Here is a 20,877-nt window from a genome sequence, read left to right as displayed (position 1 = left end):
GATTGAACCCAAATCAGCAAACATGGTTGGTAAGGACTGTCCTCAGCCCTCTGTTTATTTTGAGACAGAGTCTTGCTCACTTGCCCAGACTGACCTTGAAGAAAAGATCTTCCTGCTTCAGCCTCCTGAGTTGCCCAATGCTCTTATTTTCACCTAAGACCCTCTCTTAAATGGGGCAGGCCCAGAGCATGTGAGTGTAGGGGGCAGGGCTCTGGGTTTCTCCCTTCTGCCGCTTCTTTGAGGGGCACTTTGTGAAAATGGCAGACTCTTTAGACCTGCACAGCCTGTTTTTCGTCGGGTGCTATTCGTTTCCTCCGCCTTCAATGCCGTTCTCGAGGTGATGAAATGTGTGGAAACCATTCTGAGCTCTGATGCCACATTTCAGGCTAGCCTCACCTGCCTCCATCTGTGTCTCCCCAGGGCCTGACCACATTTCTCCCTAGTCCAGTCACCCCCACACCACTTTCCCTTCTTGACTCTCCCTGCCTGGTCCCCCACAGTTCTATCCTACAAGCATGTCTGCGAACCTCGCTGGGAGAATTTCAGGGGCTTCGTTAACTGCCAGCACCACCTTCTGCTTTCTCTTACCTTCAGGTCTTCAGGTGTGGACATTGTTCACCTGTGCTGTGGTCGCCACTGGATACTAAGTACTTCACAAGATCTGACTGTTTAGTTAGCGAGTCTTTATTGAGTACTAACTGTGCAAGCATGGTTCTAGACGCCAGTAAATACATCAATGAACCAACCAAACAAAAATCTTTGCATCCCCTCCCCCATGGGGCTTGCGTTCTACCTAGGGAGGTGGAGGAAGTCAGAAGTACATACAAAAATTAGAATAAATAAGTTATATGGTCTGTTAGGTGATACATGCTGTTTTAATTGTTCTGGGATTCACTCAATACCTGTACCTAAAAGAGCTCAATTTTCTTTCTTTTTTTTTGGGGGGGTGGTATACAAGGGAATTTCAAGACAGGGTTCCTCCATGTAGCCCTGACTGTCCATGTAGCCCAGGCAAGCCCCCAACTCACAGAGATCCACCTGCCTCTGCCTCCCAATGCTGGGATTAAAGGTGTGGGCCACCACCTCATAGTTCAACCTTTTTTCCAATGTATTTGTTTATCTAGTTTTGTTGTGCCAAAGATCATACCTAGGCACTTGCAAAGGCTGGCCTCCGAGGCGTGGTTCTCCAGCCTCAGTATGTACAGAGCTGGGATTACAGGCGTGCACACCAGACTCAGATCCCTCAAGTTGTTTTTGTCTCTCTTTTGAGAAGAGGGTTTCACCATGTGGTGTGGCTGGCCTGGCTATGTAAACTACTCTGGCCTTGAACTCGCAAAAGATCTGCCTGCCTCTGCCTGCTAAGCACTGGGATTAGAGGCGTGGGCCACCACCATGTGATGTGGTTGCTGCAAATTGAACTCAGGACCTTTGGAAGAGCAGTCAGTGCTCTTAACCACTGAACCATCTCTCCAGCCCCATCTGGGAACTTTTTTTTGAGACGGTCTTATGTATCCCAGAACTCAATATATAAATATATAGCTAAAGATAACGTAGAACTTCTGTTCTTCCTGTCTATGACTTTCCCTTCTCTCTCTCTCTCTCTCTCTCTCTCTCTCTTCCTGACAGTCTCTCTATGTAGCCATGGCTGTCTGAAACTCTCTGTGTAGATGAGGCTGGCCTCACCTCTGAAACTGACAGAGAACTTCTTACCTCCACCGTCACAGTGCTGGGATTAATAGGGTGTACCACTTCTTGGGTGCTGGAATGATACAATACCAGACCAGGTTTGGGATCAAACCCAGGGCTTTATGCATGCAAGGCAAACACTCTACCAACTGTGCCACAACCACACACACACACAACAACACACACACACACACACACCTACCTTTTGAAAATTCTGTTTAACTCTGTTCCTATAGTGCCTGTTCTGACATTCTGCCTCAGGTGGGTGCTCATACTCTCCACAGACTTTGAGTGCTGAGGAAGAGAGGCGCTTGGGACGGATGCTAACAGCAGCTTTAAAGCATCTGGTAGTAAGGGTCTGACTTCTATGCATCTGGACTGTGGCCCATCACTGAGGAATGGAAGTTACTTCCCTAGTTTGGCCACCAGGGGTCATGTTACTCCTGCAAATCACCAACAGATACACGAGGCCCAAATCTTAACTAAAACAGAGGCATTTGGGAAATCTCTCTGTACTGTGAGACACAGGGGCATAGTGCGTGTAGGACATACACATGACATCAGTTCTCAATGTCAGGATCTAAAAATGTCACAGCAACAACTGCAGCCCTGCCCACAACCCAGTCCTACTTGGATAAATAGGGAAGAAAACCTTTTTGCTACCCTGCTTACTAAGACAGGCTCCTCCTCCTGCCCTTCCATCTCCCCCTTCCTTCCTTGTACACTCTTCTCTCCTGGATGACACGGTTCTCCAGAAACATTCCGCCTGGCCCTGAGTATTTGTGTCCTCCAGAGAACCTTAAGGACCACAATGAGCAGGGTGATCAGTGCCAACCTAGAGGAAGTTAGATGTGAACTCTAATACCTTAGAATAAACAATCTCAAAGTGTGATCCAGAGACTGGCTCTTTGAGGAATCCTGAGGTCAAGACTATATTTAAATGCTAGCATGCCCCGTGTCCGTCCGTGTTCATCCTCTCCCGGGTGTAGAGGGAAGCTTCCAGGGGTTTCATGGAATGTGATGACATTCCCGCTCTCACAGATAAATGGAATGTGTGCTTCTGTATTTCCATGTCTCAGAAACATGTCAGCTTTAATTAATAACATGGTGAGCATCATAAGAAAAGGAAAGAACAAAAGCTCTGTCGGCTCCCTCGTTCCTTGCACAAAGGGATTTGAGACCAAACAGTTTGAGGACTGACGTTTGACTGCAAAAATGGTAAAGGTCAGAGGAGGAGAGGGAAGAGAAGAGGGAGGGGGAGGGAGGAGAGGATCGAGGGAAGGGAGGGAGAGGGAGGAGGCCCAGGATGGGGGATAGAGAGAATGAGTTAAGAGACAGAGAAGCAAAGTGTGGTGGCCATGTAGAGAGAGCGGTTTTCAAAAGATACAAATTTCATAAAATACTGACTGCAGCTGGGCTTGTAACCCCAGCATGTATGAAATGCTGAAACCGGAGGCTCACCAGCATGCTGGGCGCACCTCTACTCTCAGCACTCAGGAGGCAGAGGCAGAGGCAGGTGGACCTCTGTGAGTTTGAAGCCAGCCTGGTCTACACCAGTGAGTTTCTGGATAACCAGGTTATTACACAGACAAATCCCAACCCAGTCTTGAAAAAACAAAAACAAAACAAAAAGACAACAAAAAGACCAAAGTCTGTCTTAGTGGCAGACAGCTTTAATCCCAGCATTTAGGAGGCAGAGGCCAGCAGATCTCTGTGTGTTAGTTCAAGGCCAGCCTAGTGTACAGAATGAGTTCCAGGACATCAAGAACTACATAGTGGGACTCTTGCCTTGAAAACAGAACAAAACAAAAAGAGTTCAAGGCCAGACTCTGCTATGTACTATATAAGGGGGCGGGGTGAGGAGAAGGAACGGGGTGGGAAAGAGAGGGAAGTGAGACTGAATATTAAAGATCCAGGATGGAAGAGGCCCCGAGAGCTGCAGAAGGGAAAAGGATGACTTAGAAAAGGAACCAAGAACTAGCAAGTGAGAGGGACTCCAAGCATGGCTCTGCCCTGCCCCAGCCACCACATGCCAGGTGTCAAGTCGAAATTGTTACAAGTTGGGAAATGGGTCAGAACTATTTGGTCCATAGCAAATAAACCTTTGTGTTATACCTCCCATCTGAACAGGGAAGCCAGGGCTGGTGACACAGTGGCCATCACCCTTGAGTAAACACAAAAGCCAGCAGGTAAGGCTGGGATACAATACAGTGGGAATGTACTGGCCCAGCATGTGCGGGCTGTGGGTTCTCGGTTCCACCACCAGCCCAGAGTTTTATTTTTGAAGATGACAGATGAGCGTCTGTGTAGTTGATTCACCAAGGTCACCAGATCTTTAGCTCTCAGACTGACGACCTAGGAGATCTCTCTTCTGCTCCATGTACCAGCTCTTAGCCATGCGCATGCTCACTGCTTGGCTTCCTACATACTGGAGCAGGGTTTCTCTGTGTGATAATCAGAAGCTAAAGCTGTCAGCAGTGGCACTCTTCTTTTCCTTGCTTACACACTTGTTCCCTTCTGCACACTAGAGCTGGAGTTGTTTCAAAGTCCAAGTACCCAGCCCACCTCCCTCAAATGTACACCCTAAGCCTCTGAGGGAGGCACAAGTCTACGTTCACTTAGACTGCGTCCTCTCAGAGAGCCGAATCCTGGGAGCAGTTGTCCGGGGGTGTACCCAGAGTGGCAGGCTGGAGTAGAACCTGACTTGTGGCATCCTGCCCAGTGTTTTGGGTGCTTTCTGAGGGTAGTTCGGTGAGCACGCCTGCAGCCCCATTGGTAGCCAAAGGCCTGGTATTCAGCGGGGCGCCCAGGTTGCGAAGGGTGTTACGGAAACCCTCGGCACTGAAGTAGTAAACCAGTGGATCCAGCACGCAGTTGGCGCCGGCCAGCAGCACCATTATCATCAGCACCCCGCGCACCTGATCGCGGTCCTGAATACTGTTCTTCACCAAGTTGGCCCGTAGCAACCCATATACAGCCAGCGTGGAGTTATAGGGCACGAAGCACAGCAGGAAGATGATGAGATTGGCCAGCAGGAGGCGCACGGTCTTCCGTCGCCGTTGGCTCTGAGTGGCGTCGGGCCTCGCCAGTGTCCAGAAGACTCTGCCAGACGAATAGACGACAGCCGCCAGGGGCAGCAGAAAGCCTAGTATCTCGGCCAGCAGCAGGAGCGGCAGCAGCCTGCCCTTCCACAGTTCATCGCTGAAGCTCTCGAAGCACAGGCGCACAGTGATGTTCTTGTACGTGCAGTGGGACGGGCTGTGCACGCGGGCGGCGGGCACAGCGAACAGCAGGATGAGAGCCCACACGCCCAGGCAGAGCCGCCGTGCCACACGGGGCCGCCGTAGGTGGCGCAGTCTCAGCGGGTGCACGATGGCCGCATAGCGGTCCACGTTGATGAGCATCAGAAAGAGACAGCTGCCGTACATGTTCATCTGGAAGATGGCGCCCGACGTCTGGCACAGGAAGCCTGGAAAAGGCCAGTGGTGCTGTGCATAGTAGGAGAGGCGCAGGGGAAGTGACAGGGTGAAGAGCAAGTCGCTGGCTGCCAGGTTGCACATGTACACGCTCACCACTGAGTGTACGCGCAGTACACGCAGGAAGACCCAGAGAGCCAGAGCGTTGAGAGGGAGACCAGTCGCCAATACCAGGCTGTAGACCACCATATGCAAACGATGTGTATCTCGATAGTCAGGGCACTGGAGCACAGAGCTGTTGGTAGAAGTCGTGTTGGCTGAAGAATTGGCAAACATCATGTCCAGGTGGGAAGAGAAATTAGTCTGAGGCATCGTAGGGAACAACAAGGTCAGAGCATGACTTTCACCTCCAGGGTGGTAGCCTGGTGGCAATACAGACTCTGTCCCCAGGCAAGCAGAAGCAAGACATGGGCACGTGGGCTGTGACCTCAGGGGCAGATGACTGGCCAAGGCTGGAAGCCCTTGGTGCTGCAACTTCTTCAGCAGTGGAGACCTGGAGTGGGAAGGCAAGCCAAAAGTAAAGCTATGAGAAACAGAACCGTAGCCTAAACACTTGGCTGACCACTGGCCTCTTGAGTCCTTTCTTGGCCTCAAAGGCTCTTCAGGCCATCTTTCACCATCCATAACAAGCAGGCATTTTATAGTTCCTCTCTATCCTACATTGTCATGCCCAGGTCCTGCATGCAGTCAAGGGTCCCCGGCAGGCTATATGCATGAGTCTTGGCTTTGCCACTTGCCTACCTTTGTGGCCTCAGAAGATTTGCTCTGAATTTCATTTTCCTTATCTAGGTGTGTGTGAAGGTGTTTGAGTTCACATATATTTAAAGACATTGTTTGGACATTACGATGAAGATGCTTCAATTGCTGTTCTTATAATCCGCCTGCCTGCCTTCCCATAAATGTTTACTGACTCCTTAGAAGGTTCTAGCCTGTCCACAGTCAGAATCAAAACAAAGGCCTTGTCCCACCCACCGGCTTCACATTCCATTAGAGGAAAATTAACAACATTCACCGCAAATAGGTCTGACTGGGGAAGGCGGTAGAGCACTTCCTCTCTCTGCCTGGAGTGAGTCTGCGACCTTATCTAAGGAATAAAGTTCAGAGCGCAAGTCCAGGACAATATCATCCAGTCCGGTTCATCCCATTCACCTTCTCCCTTGTGGGCTGGGTTTGCTCAGAGAGACCCAGCTACATTCAGCTTGAGTGACCTAACCATCTCCTCACCTATAAAATGAGAATGTACCACCGGTGTGATTCCAAGTCACTTACCATCAGCCTTGGCCAGAGGCACGTTAAGAACACTTTAGCATTCCTGTTAGAAAGGTGCTGGGAGGCCTCAAGGCAGTGATTCTCAGCTTTCCTAATGCTGTGACTCTTTCATACAGTTGTGGTGACCCCACCACCATAAAATTTAATTGCTACTTTATAACTGTAATTTTGCTACTGTTATGAATCATAATGTAAATACCTGCGGTGCAGGACATCTGAGATGCAACGGGGGTCTCGACCCACAGGTTGAGAACCACTGCCTTGGCAGGGCTTCTCCCAGTGTCTCCTGTAAACCTTCCTTACTAAACTGTGGGGCACTCATTATGAGAAATCAGTTGGCATCCGAGAACAACTAAGAGGTAGACAACCCACAGCATGCAGGAAGCCATGAAGGGGCCACCTCTCTAGCCCCGCCTCACGCGCACGCACAATTTGTATATCTGTTAGAGTGAATATAACTTAGCCTTTGCCCTTTTTTTTAGACATAGTCTCATATGACCTAGGTTGGTATAAAACTTGCTATGTAGTTGAGGTTGGCCTTGAACTCCTGAGCCTCCTGCCCCAAATCTCCCAAGTGCTAGGATTACATCCTCAGCTCTGTCTTTACTTTTTAAATTTTATTTTACTTTTTTCTTCTAGAGACACAATCTAACCATGCTGCCCAGGCTAACTGGTCCAATTTCCAGAGTTGCTGTGATCTCTTTGTCTCAGCTGGGGATGCGGAGATGCAGGTGTCTCCATAATCTCTAACATCATTTTTACTTATTTTAATTTTAAGAGATATTTTGTTTTAAAATACCTAGTCTTTTTAATTTTATGTTTATGAGTATTTTGCATGAATGTATGGATATGCATCATGTGTGTACCTGGTGCCTTTGGAAGCCAGAAGAGGGCATCAAAAGACTTGAAACTGGAATCACAGAGCATGAGAGCAGCCACGTGGGTGCTAGCAACTGAACCCAGATCCCCTGCAAGAGCAACAAGTGCTCTTAACTCTGATCTATCTCTTTTGTTGTTGTTGTTGTTGCTGTTGTTGTTTTGCTTGTTTGGTGTTTTCAGTACAGTGTTTCTCTGTGTAGATCTGGCTATCCTGAAACAGAATCTCTCAGAGTAGTCCTATCTGGTCTGGAACTGAGTATGTAGCCAGGCTGGTCTCAAACTCAAAGATATCCTCCTGCCTCTGCACCATAAGTGCTAGGACTAAAGGTGTGCACCCAGCTTTCCCGGACTTCATTATTATTGTTTTCATTATGTATATTTGTGTATCTGTGTGTGGGTTTGTGGCATGAGTACAGTGTCTGAGGCCAGAATCCAGGAGCCCTGGAGCTGGAGTTACTGACACACTGGACACAGAGGCTGGGGAAAACCTGTGTTCTCTGGAAGAGCAGTGAGTGCTCTTAGCTGCTGAGCCATCCCTCTAGCCCCTTATATAATTTTTAAAGAGTCTAATAACTCCATGTCATTAATACATAATTCTTACCACAAGTCGTGTCCAGAAACAGAATTTTTTCATTATGTCAAACAGTGCTATACTCATGAAGCACTACTGCCCGTGGCACCCCTTCCCCAGCCTCTGGTAACCTCTTTTCTACTTTCCGTCTCTGATGTCTATTCTAGATGCCTCAGAGTGACGGAGTGGTAGTGTTTATCCAATGTCTGCCTTATTTCCCTTAGCAGCCTGTTTCCAAGACCCACTCTTCCTTCCATCCATCCTTCCACTCATCCACTCATATTGTAATGTGTAAATTTTTTTTCAGTGCTGGTAAGGGGTGGAACCCAGAGCCTTATAAACCCTAAGTACGTTCCTATGTGATGGTGCACCTCTGCAATCTAGCATTTGGAAGCTGAGGCAGGAGGACCAAGAATTCATGGTGATCTTCACCTACATAGAAGTTCGAGGCCATGAACTACATGAGACCCTGTCTCAAACAGACAGGCTAATGCTACGCTTGCTTTCTCCCACCAGCTACAAACCCAGCCTGTGCGACAGAACGTGTGCACGACACTTGGCTCAGCACTCACCTCTGAGTAGAAATGGACTATTTATTTCTGTTTGACCACTGAATAATACTGCTGTGGGCATAGGTATCCACATGGCATCTTAGGGAAAGGGGCTGCCCCCGATTTTGAGTCATTCTCTCCAAAATACTAATCTAGGACTGGAGAGATGGATCAGAAGTTAGGAGCACTGGCTTCTCTTCTTCAGTTCAATTCCCAGCACCCACATGGCAGCTCATATAACTATGTAACCATGTAACTATATAAATATATACATATCTATCTCTATCTTTATCTATCTATCTATCTATCTATCTATCTATCTATCTATCTATCTATCTATCTATCTATAGTTCCATGGGATCCCTGCTGTCTGGTGTACAGATAAACATGCATAAGCAAAGAACTAATTCTTTTCGAAAGGGCTGGTGAGATGGCTCAGTGGGTAGAAGAACCTGTCCACCTGACCACCTGAGTGGGATTCTAGGATCCCATAAAGTGGCAGGAGAGAACCAACTCTTGAGAGTTGTCATCTGACCTATTCATGTCCAGTGACACATACATGTCTATATACATACATAAAATAAAGTTATCTATTAAAAGGCACCTTTAATTCCAGCACTCAGGAAGCAGAGGTAGAAGAATCTCTGAGTTCCAGACCAGCCTGGTCTACAGAGCCAGTACCAGGACAGACACAGCTATACAGAGAAACCCTGTCTTTTTTTTCCCCCTTGGTTTTTCCAGACAGGGTTTCTCTGTGTAGCCCTTCCTTGCTGTCTTGGAACTCACTCTGTAGACCAGGCTGGCCTCGAACTCAGAAATTTGACTGCCTCTGCCTCCCAAGTGCTGGAATTAAAAGGCAGGCACTACCACTGCCCAGCAAGAAACTCTGTCTTGAAAATAAATAAATAATGGGCTGGAGAGATGGCTCAGTGTTTAAGAGCACTGACTGCTCTCCCAGAGGTCCTGAGTTCAATTTCTAGCAACCACATGGTGGCTCACAACCATCTGAGATGGGATCCAATGCTGCCTTCTAGTGTGTCTGAAGACAGCTACAGTGTACTCATATTAAATCAATCAATCAATCAATCAATCAATCAATCTTTAAAAAAATAAATAAAGGCACTATTAAAATTCTTGCACTAATGATAAACGTCTTGCCTATGTAGTCAAAGTCCTGGGTTTTATTTCCAACATTTCAATAAATAAATTAGCCCATGGAACTAAGTGGCAAGCTTGACTCTATCAAATTTATGGGGCTTTTTTGTTCTTCCTCTAGCAACCAGCTTCTCAGGATTTATAGCAAGGATGGTAAAGCCGTTAAAATGGAATAAATATTTACTCCGTAAAATACCAATTTAGATAATGGAACTACAGTCAGCCCTCCATGTGTGGGTTCCTTGTGTTCTATATTTGTCCAACCAACCTCAATCAAAACAAATGTTTTTTGTTTTTGTTTTTGTTTTTAAATTTGCATCTGGCCAGGCATGGTGGCACACTTGGTAGGCAAAGCAGGATCTCTATGAGTTTGAATCCAGCCTCATCTACATAGCAAGTTCCAGACAAGCCAAAGCTATATAGTTAGACCTGTCTCAAAAAAAAAAAAAATGGATCCTAAGTCAGTCTTAGTAATAGATGTCTTTAGTCCCAGCACTGAAAGACTAAAAAGCAGGGACTGGAGAAATGTCTCTGTGGTTGAGAGCACTTGCTGCTCTTGCAAAGGATATAGGTTCCAGCACCCACATAATGGGATTAGAACTCCAGTTTCAGGGGAACCCAGTGCCCTCTTCAGAGGTCCATGGATACCCACTCCACACATGGTACACGTATATGCAAGCAAAACACATAAAAATTAAGGAGTAAATCTAAAATTGGTTTTAGAAGCTAAAGCAGAAGGAAATTGAAGCCAGCTTGGGCTACAGAGTGTGAGGCTCTGGAGAGAGAGAAACAGAGAGAAACACAGACAGACAGACAGACAGACAGACAGACAGACAGAGAGACAGAGAGACAGATAGACGGGGGTAGGGGGGACACAGAGAAAGAGAGAGAGAATGTTGCATCTGAACTAGACATGATGACCCTGCCTGTAATCACAGCAGTTGAAGGGCAGAGGCCAGCCTGGGCTACATGGGACCCTGTCTCAAGAAAAGGCCAGCTGTGATGCTGTGAAGCACTTAGGAATCCTGCAATCCCAGCACTTAGGAAGATGCCTGGAGTTCAGTCTCAAACAACACCAGCCAGCCAGCCAGACGGATTACGCCCAGTTGCGTAGGGTGCTGAGGTAGGATTATTCTTGAACCCAGCGTGCTGAAGACAGGCTGAGAAGCACAGCAGTACCCATCTCAAGAGAAAAAAGAGCATCTGTCTTGGATACACATATAGATGCTTTCTTGTCAGTATTCCCTCAGAAAGTACAGTATAGATCTATTTACAAGGTCTGGCAGAACTCGGGAAACTGAGGCACAAAAAATCCCAAACTCAAGTTCAGCCTGAGCCAAGGAGGAAGACACTATATTGGTTAATTCAAGGCCAGACTGGTCTGCACAGCAAGTTCCAGGACAGTAGGGCCACATACAGAGACCCTGTTTAAAACAAAACAACAAGGAAAACAACAAACAAAACCCCTTTTTAAAAGGTACTTATGGGCTCAGTGGTTAAAAGCACTGTCTGCTCTTCTCAAGGCCCTGAGTTCAATTCCCAGCAACCACGGGGTGGCTTATAACCATCTGTAATGGGATCTTCTGGCATGCAGATATATATACAAATAGAGCACATATATGTATAAAATAAATAAATAAAATCCTTTTTAAAAAAAGTACTCCATGCTTTTCAAGAGAACCTGGGTTCAATTCCCAGCACCTATATGGTAGATCACAACTGTCTGGAACTCTAGTTTCCAAGGTATCCAGTGCCCTTTCTGGCTTCCATGGGCATTGCACACATATGGTGCACAGTCATACATGCAGGCAAAACATCCCTACACATAAAATAAAACTGAATCTTTTTTTTTTTTTTAAAGCAGGGTGTGGGACACAGGCTTGTAATTCCAGAGGTTGAGTGAGGCAGGGCATTAGACTGGGCTTCTATAGTGAAACCCTTCTTCAAAACACAAACATGGTGGGATAGCTCAGTGCACACCAACATGAATACACACACAGAGAGAGAAAATGGAATAAAGAACAACAAAAATCTGTTTACATTGTATTATCGAGGTTATAAGCAACCTAGAGATAGATGATTAGGGTGGAGACGAGGATGACACAGGGTCTCAGGCAACCTACTAAACTACCCTAAAACAAAGCAGCCAAGGATAGCCTTGAACCCTGCTCCTCCAGCCTCCATCTCCCATGTGCTGGGATTACCGGTAGGTAGAACCTGGCTTGGGCTCAAAGCCTTAAGACATATAGGACAATATATGTAGGATTTATTGCCTCTGGGGATTTTGGCATCTGAAGGGGTCTGGGAACCAACTCAGCACAGATATGGGGAGACACTAGTACCAAATAAGATGTATGCATGCTGAAAGCAAAAATGTCACCCCTTACCCCAAGTCCCTCTGCCCCACTTACAGCAAGCCAGCAGGTTCTGCACAGGCCTTGTGTTTTCAGGCCTCTTTGCGGCTGGCATTTCTTCAACCTGGAATGTTCTTTCTGCCGTTCCTCACCTGGCAAACCTAGTCATTTTCCACGAGGCTTATGACCCCTTCCCTGGTTGTGTCTTCCTCAGAAGGGTACGGGTAGTCTGGCCCCTTTCTTTCTGCTACCAGGGTTTGGGGTACACAGGTATCTCAGCTGTTCCTGTGGGGATGGTGACAGCTCCTTCTTAGCCCCTCTCCTTAGACTGTGAGCCCTGGAAGGGGTTAGCTTCAGAAGGTGGCTCATTCATCTTTGTGACTTCAGCATCTGCACCAGTACCCGTGTGGAGTGTGAAGTGACAGCTATCCATCACTCTACCCCAGCCACGCTATGCTATGCATGTGCTCTCTAATCCTTCTTCCCACAGTGCTTTGAGGCAGGTGTTTATTGCCATTGTTATAGGAAAGCAAAGCAAAGCAGGAGAGGTGCTACCCCGGTGGATGAAGGCAGAACCCAAATCTAGGACTGCCTAGCTCCAAAGTCCACAGGGTACATTGCTGCTCCCAAAAAAAAAAATGAATAGGAGGGCTTGTGGGTGTGTGCCTCACGGGGCACCTGCTCTTTTCGAATTGTCCCTATGAAATCTATGCCCATGGGCAGCTCGGTTCACTTCCTCATTTGTCCTATTGATCTACATTACCATCACCCACTTCCTTTTAAATCCCTTCAGAACACTGGCAGCAAACACCTGCCTCTCTTTCACACACGCTTTCATGCATGCGCACAAACACACACACACACACACACACACACACACACACACACACACACACACACACGCCTCCTCACAGTGCTCCCTCTAAGTACTGAAGCACTTAAGCAAGGAACTGTAGTGCATTCCTAAAGTCCCAGCGACTCTGGAGTCTGAGATAGGAGGAGCCGAGCAGTGAGGGCCAGCCTGAGCCAAAAGAGACACCTGGTTTCCAAAAGGGAAAGGTCTTTTAGCTTGGTGCATTTAAATGCTTTTTAACCCATTAGCTGTTTTGTGTATTTATCCATTCTCTTAACTAGATGGTAAAGCCCTAGGGTGAAGATCACAGTCTTAGAAACACACCAGCCCCTGCACTTAGGTCCCCCGAGGGAATCTCTTTGGTCACTTGGAAGGAAAATGGTTTCTATCCAACAAATGATTGGCCCACTCTTTGTCTTCCGGGAGCTACCTAACCGTTTACCACACCTCTGCCTCTGCTCTATTACAGACTCATAGGACAGCAGGTCTCTGAACAGGCCGAATGGAAAACACTCGCACTACAGCTTCAGGAAGGGGGCTGGAGAGATGGCAGGAAAGAGCTAGCACTGCCCCTGCAGAGGCTGGAGTTCACTTCCCGGCACTCAGGCACCCACATTAGGTGGCCACAACCTGGAATCCCAGCTCCAGGGACTTCAACCCCTCTCTCCAGTCCCCTTGGGCACCTGAACAGACCCACACACAGAAAGACGCATGTAGCATTAATTTTTAAAAGATTAATGGGACTGGAGAGATGGCTCAGCTGTTCTCAGCAGTGGACTGCTCTTCCAAGGGATCAGGGTTCAATTCCCAGCACCCACATGGAAGCTCACAATTGTCTATAACCCCAGTTCCAAGGGATCCGATACCCTTCCACAGGCATGCATGCCGGCAAAACACCAATGCATATAAAATAATAAATAAAAATATTTTTTCCCAAAATTTATTTTTTAGAGTCTTTTTTAAAAAAGATTTATTTATTGTTATAATATCTAAGTATACTGTAGCTGTCTTTAGATCACTGTAGCTACACCAGAAGAGGGCGTCAAGATCTCATTACAGATGGTTGTGAGCCACCATGTGGTTGCTGGGATTTGAACTCAGGACCTTTGGAAGAGCAGTTAAGTACTCTTAACCACTGGGCCATCTCTCCAGCCCTAGATAGTCTCCCCCTCCCCTCACCGAAGACAGGGTTTCTCTGTGTAGCCCTGGCTGTCCTAGAACTCACTCTGTAGACCAGGCTGGCCTCGAACTCAGAAATCCTCCTGCTTCTGCCTCCCAAGTGCTGGGCTTAAAAGCATGCACCACCACTGCCCGACTTCCAAAATTTATTTTTGAAAACAGTTTATAAGCAAAACAGCAAGATCTTATCTTTTTAACCCTTCCTTGTAAAAATCAGTAACTCCTTGCAATTAGGAAGAGCATTCTAGACACTGAGTGAGAGCAGGAGTGCATTCTTTTACAAGAAGGTCAAGCCTTTCTGTTTAAAAAAAACCAAACAAACATGTTATGAGGTTGAAGCAGAGAAAAATGGACTCTTTGAGCGGCTCCTTAAAGGTGAATCTTGGGATCCTCTAGCAAAGAAAATGGTGATAGTCTCATTACCCTATTCTACAGAGAAAAAATGGTGATAGTCTCTTTACCCTATTCCACAGAGAAGAAAATGGTGATAGTCTCATTACCCTATTCCACAGAGAAGTTTTTGGGTTTCTTCACAGTGGAGCCTGTTTGTGAAAAATCAACCTCTTTCCAACTAAGAGAAAGGCCAGGCCCCTCCCTCCTGGCCCCTCCTTCCTCCTGCCCCCTCCTCCCTCCTGCCCCCTCCTTCCTCCTGTCCCCTCCTCCCTCCTGCCCCCTCCTCCCTCCTGGCCCCTTACCGGTTCCCCTCCTTCCCTGAGCTCTAGGCTTCTGGCTCTGGAACTGTGTGGGCCCAGTGCCAGGCCAGATGGCAAGGAAGGGAAAAGCTGCCAGAGAGGAGGCAAACAGCAAATGAAAGGAGGGGTCTAGGTATGGAAGAGAGGTACCACGGACCCTCTCCCCAGTTCTGCCTTGAAGAAGTAGGCCAGGTTTTGGGGAAGATGGGGAAAAAAATCAAGTAGCTGCTGCCTCCAAAAAGAAGAAACACTGGAGTTTCACTTCACCAGCTAGGAGGAGGGCCATGGGGATCCACATAGGCCTAGTAACAGGGACAACGATTTCACATAAGCGCACTGAGGCACACAGTTTCATGCACAGACACACAAAGGCATGCATACATTAGCATAGAAATCAGCGCCTGGGTACATGCACATGTGCAAAGCCACATGGGCCAGTGCAGAAAGAGTAACCCGGTCCCCTGACTTAGGGAAAAATCTTACACAGATGTACATAGTACCAGGTCTTTCATCAGCACATGTTCACCCAGAGATATGCAAGATTATCTCAGGCCACAGGCACAGAAAGCCAAAGAAACCACAGACACCATAGAGGAACCAGAAGCTTTGCGCGCGCGTGCACACGCACGCACACACACACACACACACACCACGCTGGACCAATCGATCGCTCAAGGTGTCTCTGTCTTTGGGTTCCCATGTGCACATCTGGGGGCTGTGTTCCTTACCTTCTTGGGACCTCTGGAATCTGTCCTGTTGCCCTCTGAGCTGGGCTGGGTGCTGCTCTAAACTGAGATAAGGGAGCGAGCGGGGCAGGGCTCCTTTCTACCACAGGCAGGAAGTAAGAACCCAATGTAAAGCAGGCAGGAGGCTAACTCATGATCTGTCCTGCACACTGTTCCCCATGCTCGGCTCAGAGGAGCCGCCCTCCCCAGCACGCAGCCAATAAGGCAGATGATTGCTGCAAAGGACTCACAATACTGAAGACTTGAAGAGTCCATCTGCCCACCACACTCTCTGTGTCCCTCCTGCCTTCACAGGGCCAAAATTCAGGTCTTTGTGCCCACAATTACCTGTGGGATAGCCTCAGGTCTTTTCTTAGCCCAAACACAAGAAACACTTTTTAAATGCCTAAGTAGCTAGTTGGACTCTTCCTCTGTTTCTGTTGGAAGGATGCTAAGTGGGTCCACCTTTTCTGACAGGCTTAGGTATAAGAATGACATCATACCCATCCACTAAGCTCCCTCCAGGACCCCGGGATGAGAAGCAGGCCTTAGACTTGTCAGCTTTGTCCCAGCCTCAGAGGAGCTGGTATACACCTCTAATGCCAGCACTTGGGAGGCAGAAAGCTGGAAGATCGTAAGTTCCAGGCCTGGTCTGCACAGCCAAGTTCAGACCATGCAAGAAATCTATGTATGAATAAATAAATTAAAAAATAAATAGGGGGCTGGTGAGATGGCTCAGTGGGTAAGAGCATCCAACTGCTCTTCCGAAGGTCTGAAGTTCAAATCCCAGCAACCACATGGTGGCTCACAACCACCCGTAATGAGATCTGAGCCCTCTTCAGGTGCGTCTGAAGACAGCTACAGTGTACTTACATAGAATGAATGAATGAATGAATGAATGAATGAATGAATGAATAAATAAATAAATAAATAAATAATGCATGCCCAGGGTGGTGGTGCACATTTTTCTACATAGTGAGTTCAGGGCAGCAGAGTTAATTACATGGTAAGACTTTCTAAACAAAAGGTGTGCTCTGGACCTCTCTTGCCAGTCAGCTTCCCCTGAGACTGAGGGCCAAGGAAAGATGGAAGGTCTGTGCTCTGGGGAATCCAGAGTGAGGTTGCCCAGCCTAGAGGGAGCTAGAGTCTCTGGGGTCACCAGAAAGAGATTAGAGGCTTCCCATGTATGCCCCAGGTGGCAAAGATAGCCATCCTGTGGTTTCTGGCCCAAGTATAGCTGTTTAGTCAAGGGGTCACCTTTCTGACCAGGGCTGCCCTGCTCTCTGACCAAAATTCTGATTTCAGCCTCTCTGCACCAGAGCCTTTCTCGCCCCGACTTCCAACATCACCCTCACCTCCCTGTCTCGCTCTTGCACATGCACAGTGATTCCCTTCCCTGCGTCTGGCCAGCTCTCCCCAGTGAGCCTTCCCTCTCCTCTCCTACTTCTCTCTTGCTCCCTGAGGTAGGGTTTCACAGATCTCTTACTGACTTGGAATTCGTGACCAGTCTCCTGCCTCAGGCTCCAGGCGTGTTGGGCATATGCTCATCCTTCCAAATACTGGTGTGGGAAAATGTCCCAGAGCTCAGTGGTTAGCTCCCCTGATGTGTAGCTGACAGCTTACCCACCTCTCTCTCCACCCTACCTTCCAAAGCTGGAAAAACAGGAAACAAAGTTCCAACCCAAAAAAAAAAAAAAAAAAACCCAACAACACAGTCACTGCCATAGGTCCAGCTGAGTGCTGAGCTGTGAGCTGTGCCCTGTGTGTGTCTTACCCTTGCTTCAGGCTTAACAGGTCCTGCCCACTCCGAATAATCTCCTGGAGCCTTTTAGGCTGGGTGACCTTACTCTGAACTTCCACCATACCACCGGACTCAGAGGTCCACACCCTTGTATTTTTTTATGCCGGAGATGAACCCAGAGCCTTGTGCACACCAGGCAGATCAAATGCTTGGCCTCTCAGCTACATAAATATTCTCAACAGTTCCCTCTTTTTTGCTGTCTCCTCCTTGGCTGCTATATTATCATTATTATTATTATTATTGTTGTTGTTGTTGTTGTTTATGCTTCTGGACAAAAAAAGGTCTCTGTGCCAGTGGGCTACGCACTGAGAACAGCAGGGTAGGAAGAACTAACGGCATCAGACAGCACAGATTGAGCTAGTGTTAGTGTCTCTTGCTGTTTGGGAAGTGAGGGGGTCACAGTTCCTCACTTCCCAGCCCCCCAGGGCTATGACTTCAGTTTACCATAAGTGAAGAGTTCTGGAAACAGAAGTCTATGTGTCCCTTTCTTGTCACTGAACACCCATAACCATAGGTAGTAGGCAGGCAGTGGCCTGCACCGGTATGGCAAAAGTCCCAGACAGCCTTCCCTGGATTCCCAAATATGCACAATGGCTCATTTCCTCTCCTAGTTGCTCATCAGCCATTCTGTCAAAGCCATGGGGACAGAGAGACCATGCAGCCTGACACCTTTCTGTTACATATGAGCATTTCAGGTTGGAGTAGGGCAGTGCTTCCTCAAGACCCATTAAAATATACCTGGAAGGGCTGGGGTAGCTCAGTGGTAGAATAGCATTCACAAGGGTTTAATCTCTAGCACAGCCCAAAATAGATGAAATAGATCTGAGCTCACACTATAGTTTCATCGTGGCTCACACGTATAGTTTCAACTAGCAGGAAAGCTGACAGGGCAGGGGTGTCCGTGGAGGTTAGGAGTTGAAGACCATGCTAGAAAGCATAATGAGACCTCACTCATCCAAAAGGGTCGGGAAACTGGGGATTGAGCTCGGCCGGTAGAGTGCTTGCCTAGCACGACCTAGGTTTAACCTCCAGCACTTGCATAAACTTGATGCCTGTAACCCCAGGGCTCCAGGGAGAGGCTTCAGGAGTTCAAGGTCCTCCTTGGCTATGTACAGATTTTGAGGCCAACCTGGGCTACATCTCAAAAAGGGGAGGGAACTCAGTGGTAGGGCAAGTGCTTATTAGCATATAGGGCAGTCCATCTCCAGCACCAAATAACAAAATAAAACATACCTTGGTAGCTCGAGTAAGATGCCTTTACCAGTAAACTCTTTAGCCAATTTTACTCAGAGCAGCTCCGTGTCTTCCAGAACAGGACCTGGCCCTGCAGGATGAGTGGGCTTGAGGGGAGCAGACCTCAGGGTCAGCATGAAAACAGGAGTCTAAAGTTTTAGGGCAAGACCCTAAGGTGGCCCACAGTGAGGCTTCAGCCCATCAGGTGTCTCAGGCATGTTGGCTGCCTCTTCAGGCTCCTATGGACAGATCTGTCCACATGGGGCAGCCCCGTTTGCCTTTTCACTGTATCTAAAAGGATTTCCCAGAGCCTACGGCCCACCTACATTCTCCATCCTCACCAATGTCCCCCACTTCTGGTGGTCCAGCCCCATTTGTCACCTCCCCATACCTGTGATCGGTTGCTCTTCCTCTGCCGCTGCCCCAAGCCTGCTTCCGCTGACACTCTGGGCTGGGTTGGGCTGAGCTTCCCTGGTAGGACCTGCTCCTGGGCGGGCCTGACACACCCACCTTACAGATCTCAGAACATCCCTCCCAGCTCCTGCACTCACCCAACCAACCCCACAGAGTCAAAGAGCTTTGACCACAGACACCTTCGCAAACAGGTCAGAGAAGCAAGCTCTAAAAGCCGGTGAAAATCCAACCTTACCCCAGTCACCTAACTCTGCAACTATGGCTCCCAGATGTGCAGTTTCCGGGAACTCTCTCTGCGGCACACCCACCCACTGATACCTGATGACTAACACACACACACACACACACACACACACACACACACACACACACACATCATGATGTTCTCACCTGTCTCCTCCCTGCCTGTCTCTCTTCCTCTCTTGGGTCAGCTAGGTGGTTTAGCAAAAGTGGCTCGTGGTTGTAGCTTCCCCTGCCTGGGGCCTGTTGGTCAGCCAAGGGTTCTCCCTCCTTGCCTGCCTACCAGCACACACCCAGTTCCTCCATCAGAGCAGTTGCCTGACTGGATGCTTCCTCCTCTCCCTCTGTCTGCCTCAGGCTGGGAGCTCCTGGAGGTAGGGGGCTTGTGGTGGTCTCTGTCTGCTCTTCAGGCTGAGCATAGCCCTTCAATGCATATTAGTTAGCAAAGACGGATCTTTTGGAGATAGCTGACAAAGGTATTGTGGTTAAATGAGTTTGACCAACCCTGGATAAAAATCAACGTGAATATTCTGCTGAGTGATAAGCCATGGGTTGATCACTCCTGAAGGCTGGAGGGTGCGTTATACTAGCTGTGGTTTTTTTTCCTTTGTGATGACTGAATATAAGATCTCGTGTATGAGCCGGGCGTGGTGGCGCACGCCTTTAATCCCAGCACTCGGGAGGCAGAGGCAGGCGGATTTCTGAGTTCGAGGCCAGCCTGGTCTACAAAGTGAGTTCCAGGACAGTCAGGGCTACACAGAGAAACCCTGTCTCAAAAACACCAAAAAAAAAAAAAAAAAAAAGATCTCGTGTACGCTAAGCAAATGCTCTGGCACCCAGTCGTACACCCGGGTCTACTGGTTTTGCTTTGTTTTTTGTTTTTGTTTTTTTTTTTAAAGATTTATTTATTTATTATATGTAAGTACACTGTAGCTGTCTTCAGACACTCCAGAAGAGGGCGTCAGATCTTGTTACAGATGGTTGTAAGCCACCATGTGGTTGCTGGGATTTGAACTCTGGACCTTCGGAAGAGCAGTCAGGTGCTCCTACCCACTGAGCCATCTCACCAGCCCCTGGTTTTGTTTTTTAAATTGGGTATTTATTTCATTTACATTTCCAATGCTATCCCAAAAGTCCCCCACACGCTCCCCCACCCACTCCCCCACCCACCCACTCCCACTTCTTGGCCTTGTCGTTCCCCTGTACTGAGGCATATAAAGTTTGCACGACTAATGGGCCACTCTTTCCACTGATGGCCAACTAGGCCATTTTCTGATTCATATGCAGCTAGAGACAGGAGCTCCAGGGGGGTACTGGTTAGTTCATAATGTTGTTCCACCTATAGGATTGCAGATCCCTTTAGCTCCTTGGGTATTTTCTCTAGCTCCTCCACTGGGGGCCCTGTGGTCCATCCAATAGCTGACTATGACCTGGGTCTACTGTTTAGAGCAAGTTTCAACATCTCTCTTTATGTATCTCTGGCTACCTTTGAACTCACTATGTAGATAAGGCTGGCCTCAAACTTAAAGACATCCTCCTGCCTCTGACTCCCGAGTGCTGCGATTAAAGGCGTGTACCGCCACTGCCACCTGGTTTAAAAGGAATTTTATGCTACAGAGAACCACAATTAATCACAATGCAAAGATCAACTGTTGCTGGTGTACCCTACAATATACCTCCTGCAGGTTCGGGGAACATCTCCAAAGAGGGGCAGAAAGACTGTAAGAACCTGAGAAACAGGAAGTAGAAATGACAGGATGTTTCCCTGTCACCCATTGTACCTCGGCAGACATGGCTGC

At 48.0% G+C, this 20,877-nt stretch overlaps 1 protein-coding gene across 3 annotated transcripts; it reads right to left on the bottom strand.

The window, feature by feature from the left end:
* Positions 1–662: 662 nt before the first annotated feature.
* Lpar5 (lysophosphatidic acid receptor 5) lies at positions 663–18,948 on the bottom strand. Of its 3 annotated transcripts, XM_006506340.4 has the most exons (3): positions 18,816–18,948; positions 18,425–18,515; positions 663–5,655 (listed from the first exon to the last, which is right to left on the bottom strand). In XM_006506340.4, the coding sequence occupies exon 3, from the start codon at positions 5,472–5,474 to the stop codon at positions 4,320–4,322; it is 1,155 nt and encodes a 384-aa protein (XP_006506403.1). In that variant the 5' UTR covers positions 5,475–5,655; positions 18,425–18,515; positions 18,816–18,948; the 3' UTR covers positions 663–4,319. The 3 variants fall into 3 exon arrangements, with proteins under 3 accessions (XP_006506403.1, NP_001156741.2, NP_001156740.2); NM_001163269.2 differs by lacking the exon at positions 18,425–18,515 and having other exon boundaries at positions 2,748–5,655; positions 18,816–18,872; NM_001163268.2 differs by lacking the exons at positions 18,425–18,515; positions 18,816–18,948 and adding an exon at positions 15,394–15,457 and having other exon boundaries at positions 2,748–5,655.
* Positions 18,949–20,877: the final 1,929 nt, after the last annotated feature.

Source organism: Mus musculus, chromosome 6 (assembly GCF_000001635.26).
Source record: "Mus musculus strain C57BL/6J chromosome 6, GRCm38.p6 C57BL/6J".
In the NCBI taxonomy this organism is placed as follows: domain Eukaryota; kingdom Metazoa; phylum Chordata; class Mammalia; order Rodentia; family Muridae; genus Mus; species Mus musculus.
Note: the sequence above shows the minus strand (reverse complement) of the source record. Positions and strands in the feature narration are given on the sequence as shown.

What these genes read in the sequence shown, in the direction of transcription:
- Lpar5 (XM_006506340.4), bottom strand. Translation starts at nt 5,474, where the DNA reads ATGCCTCAGACTAATTTCTCTTCCCACCTGGACATGATGTTTGCCAAT.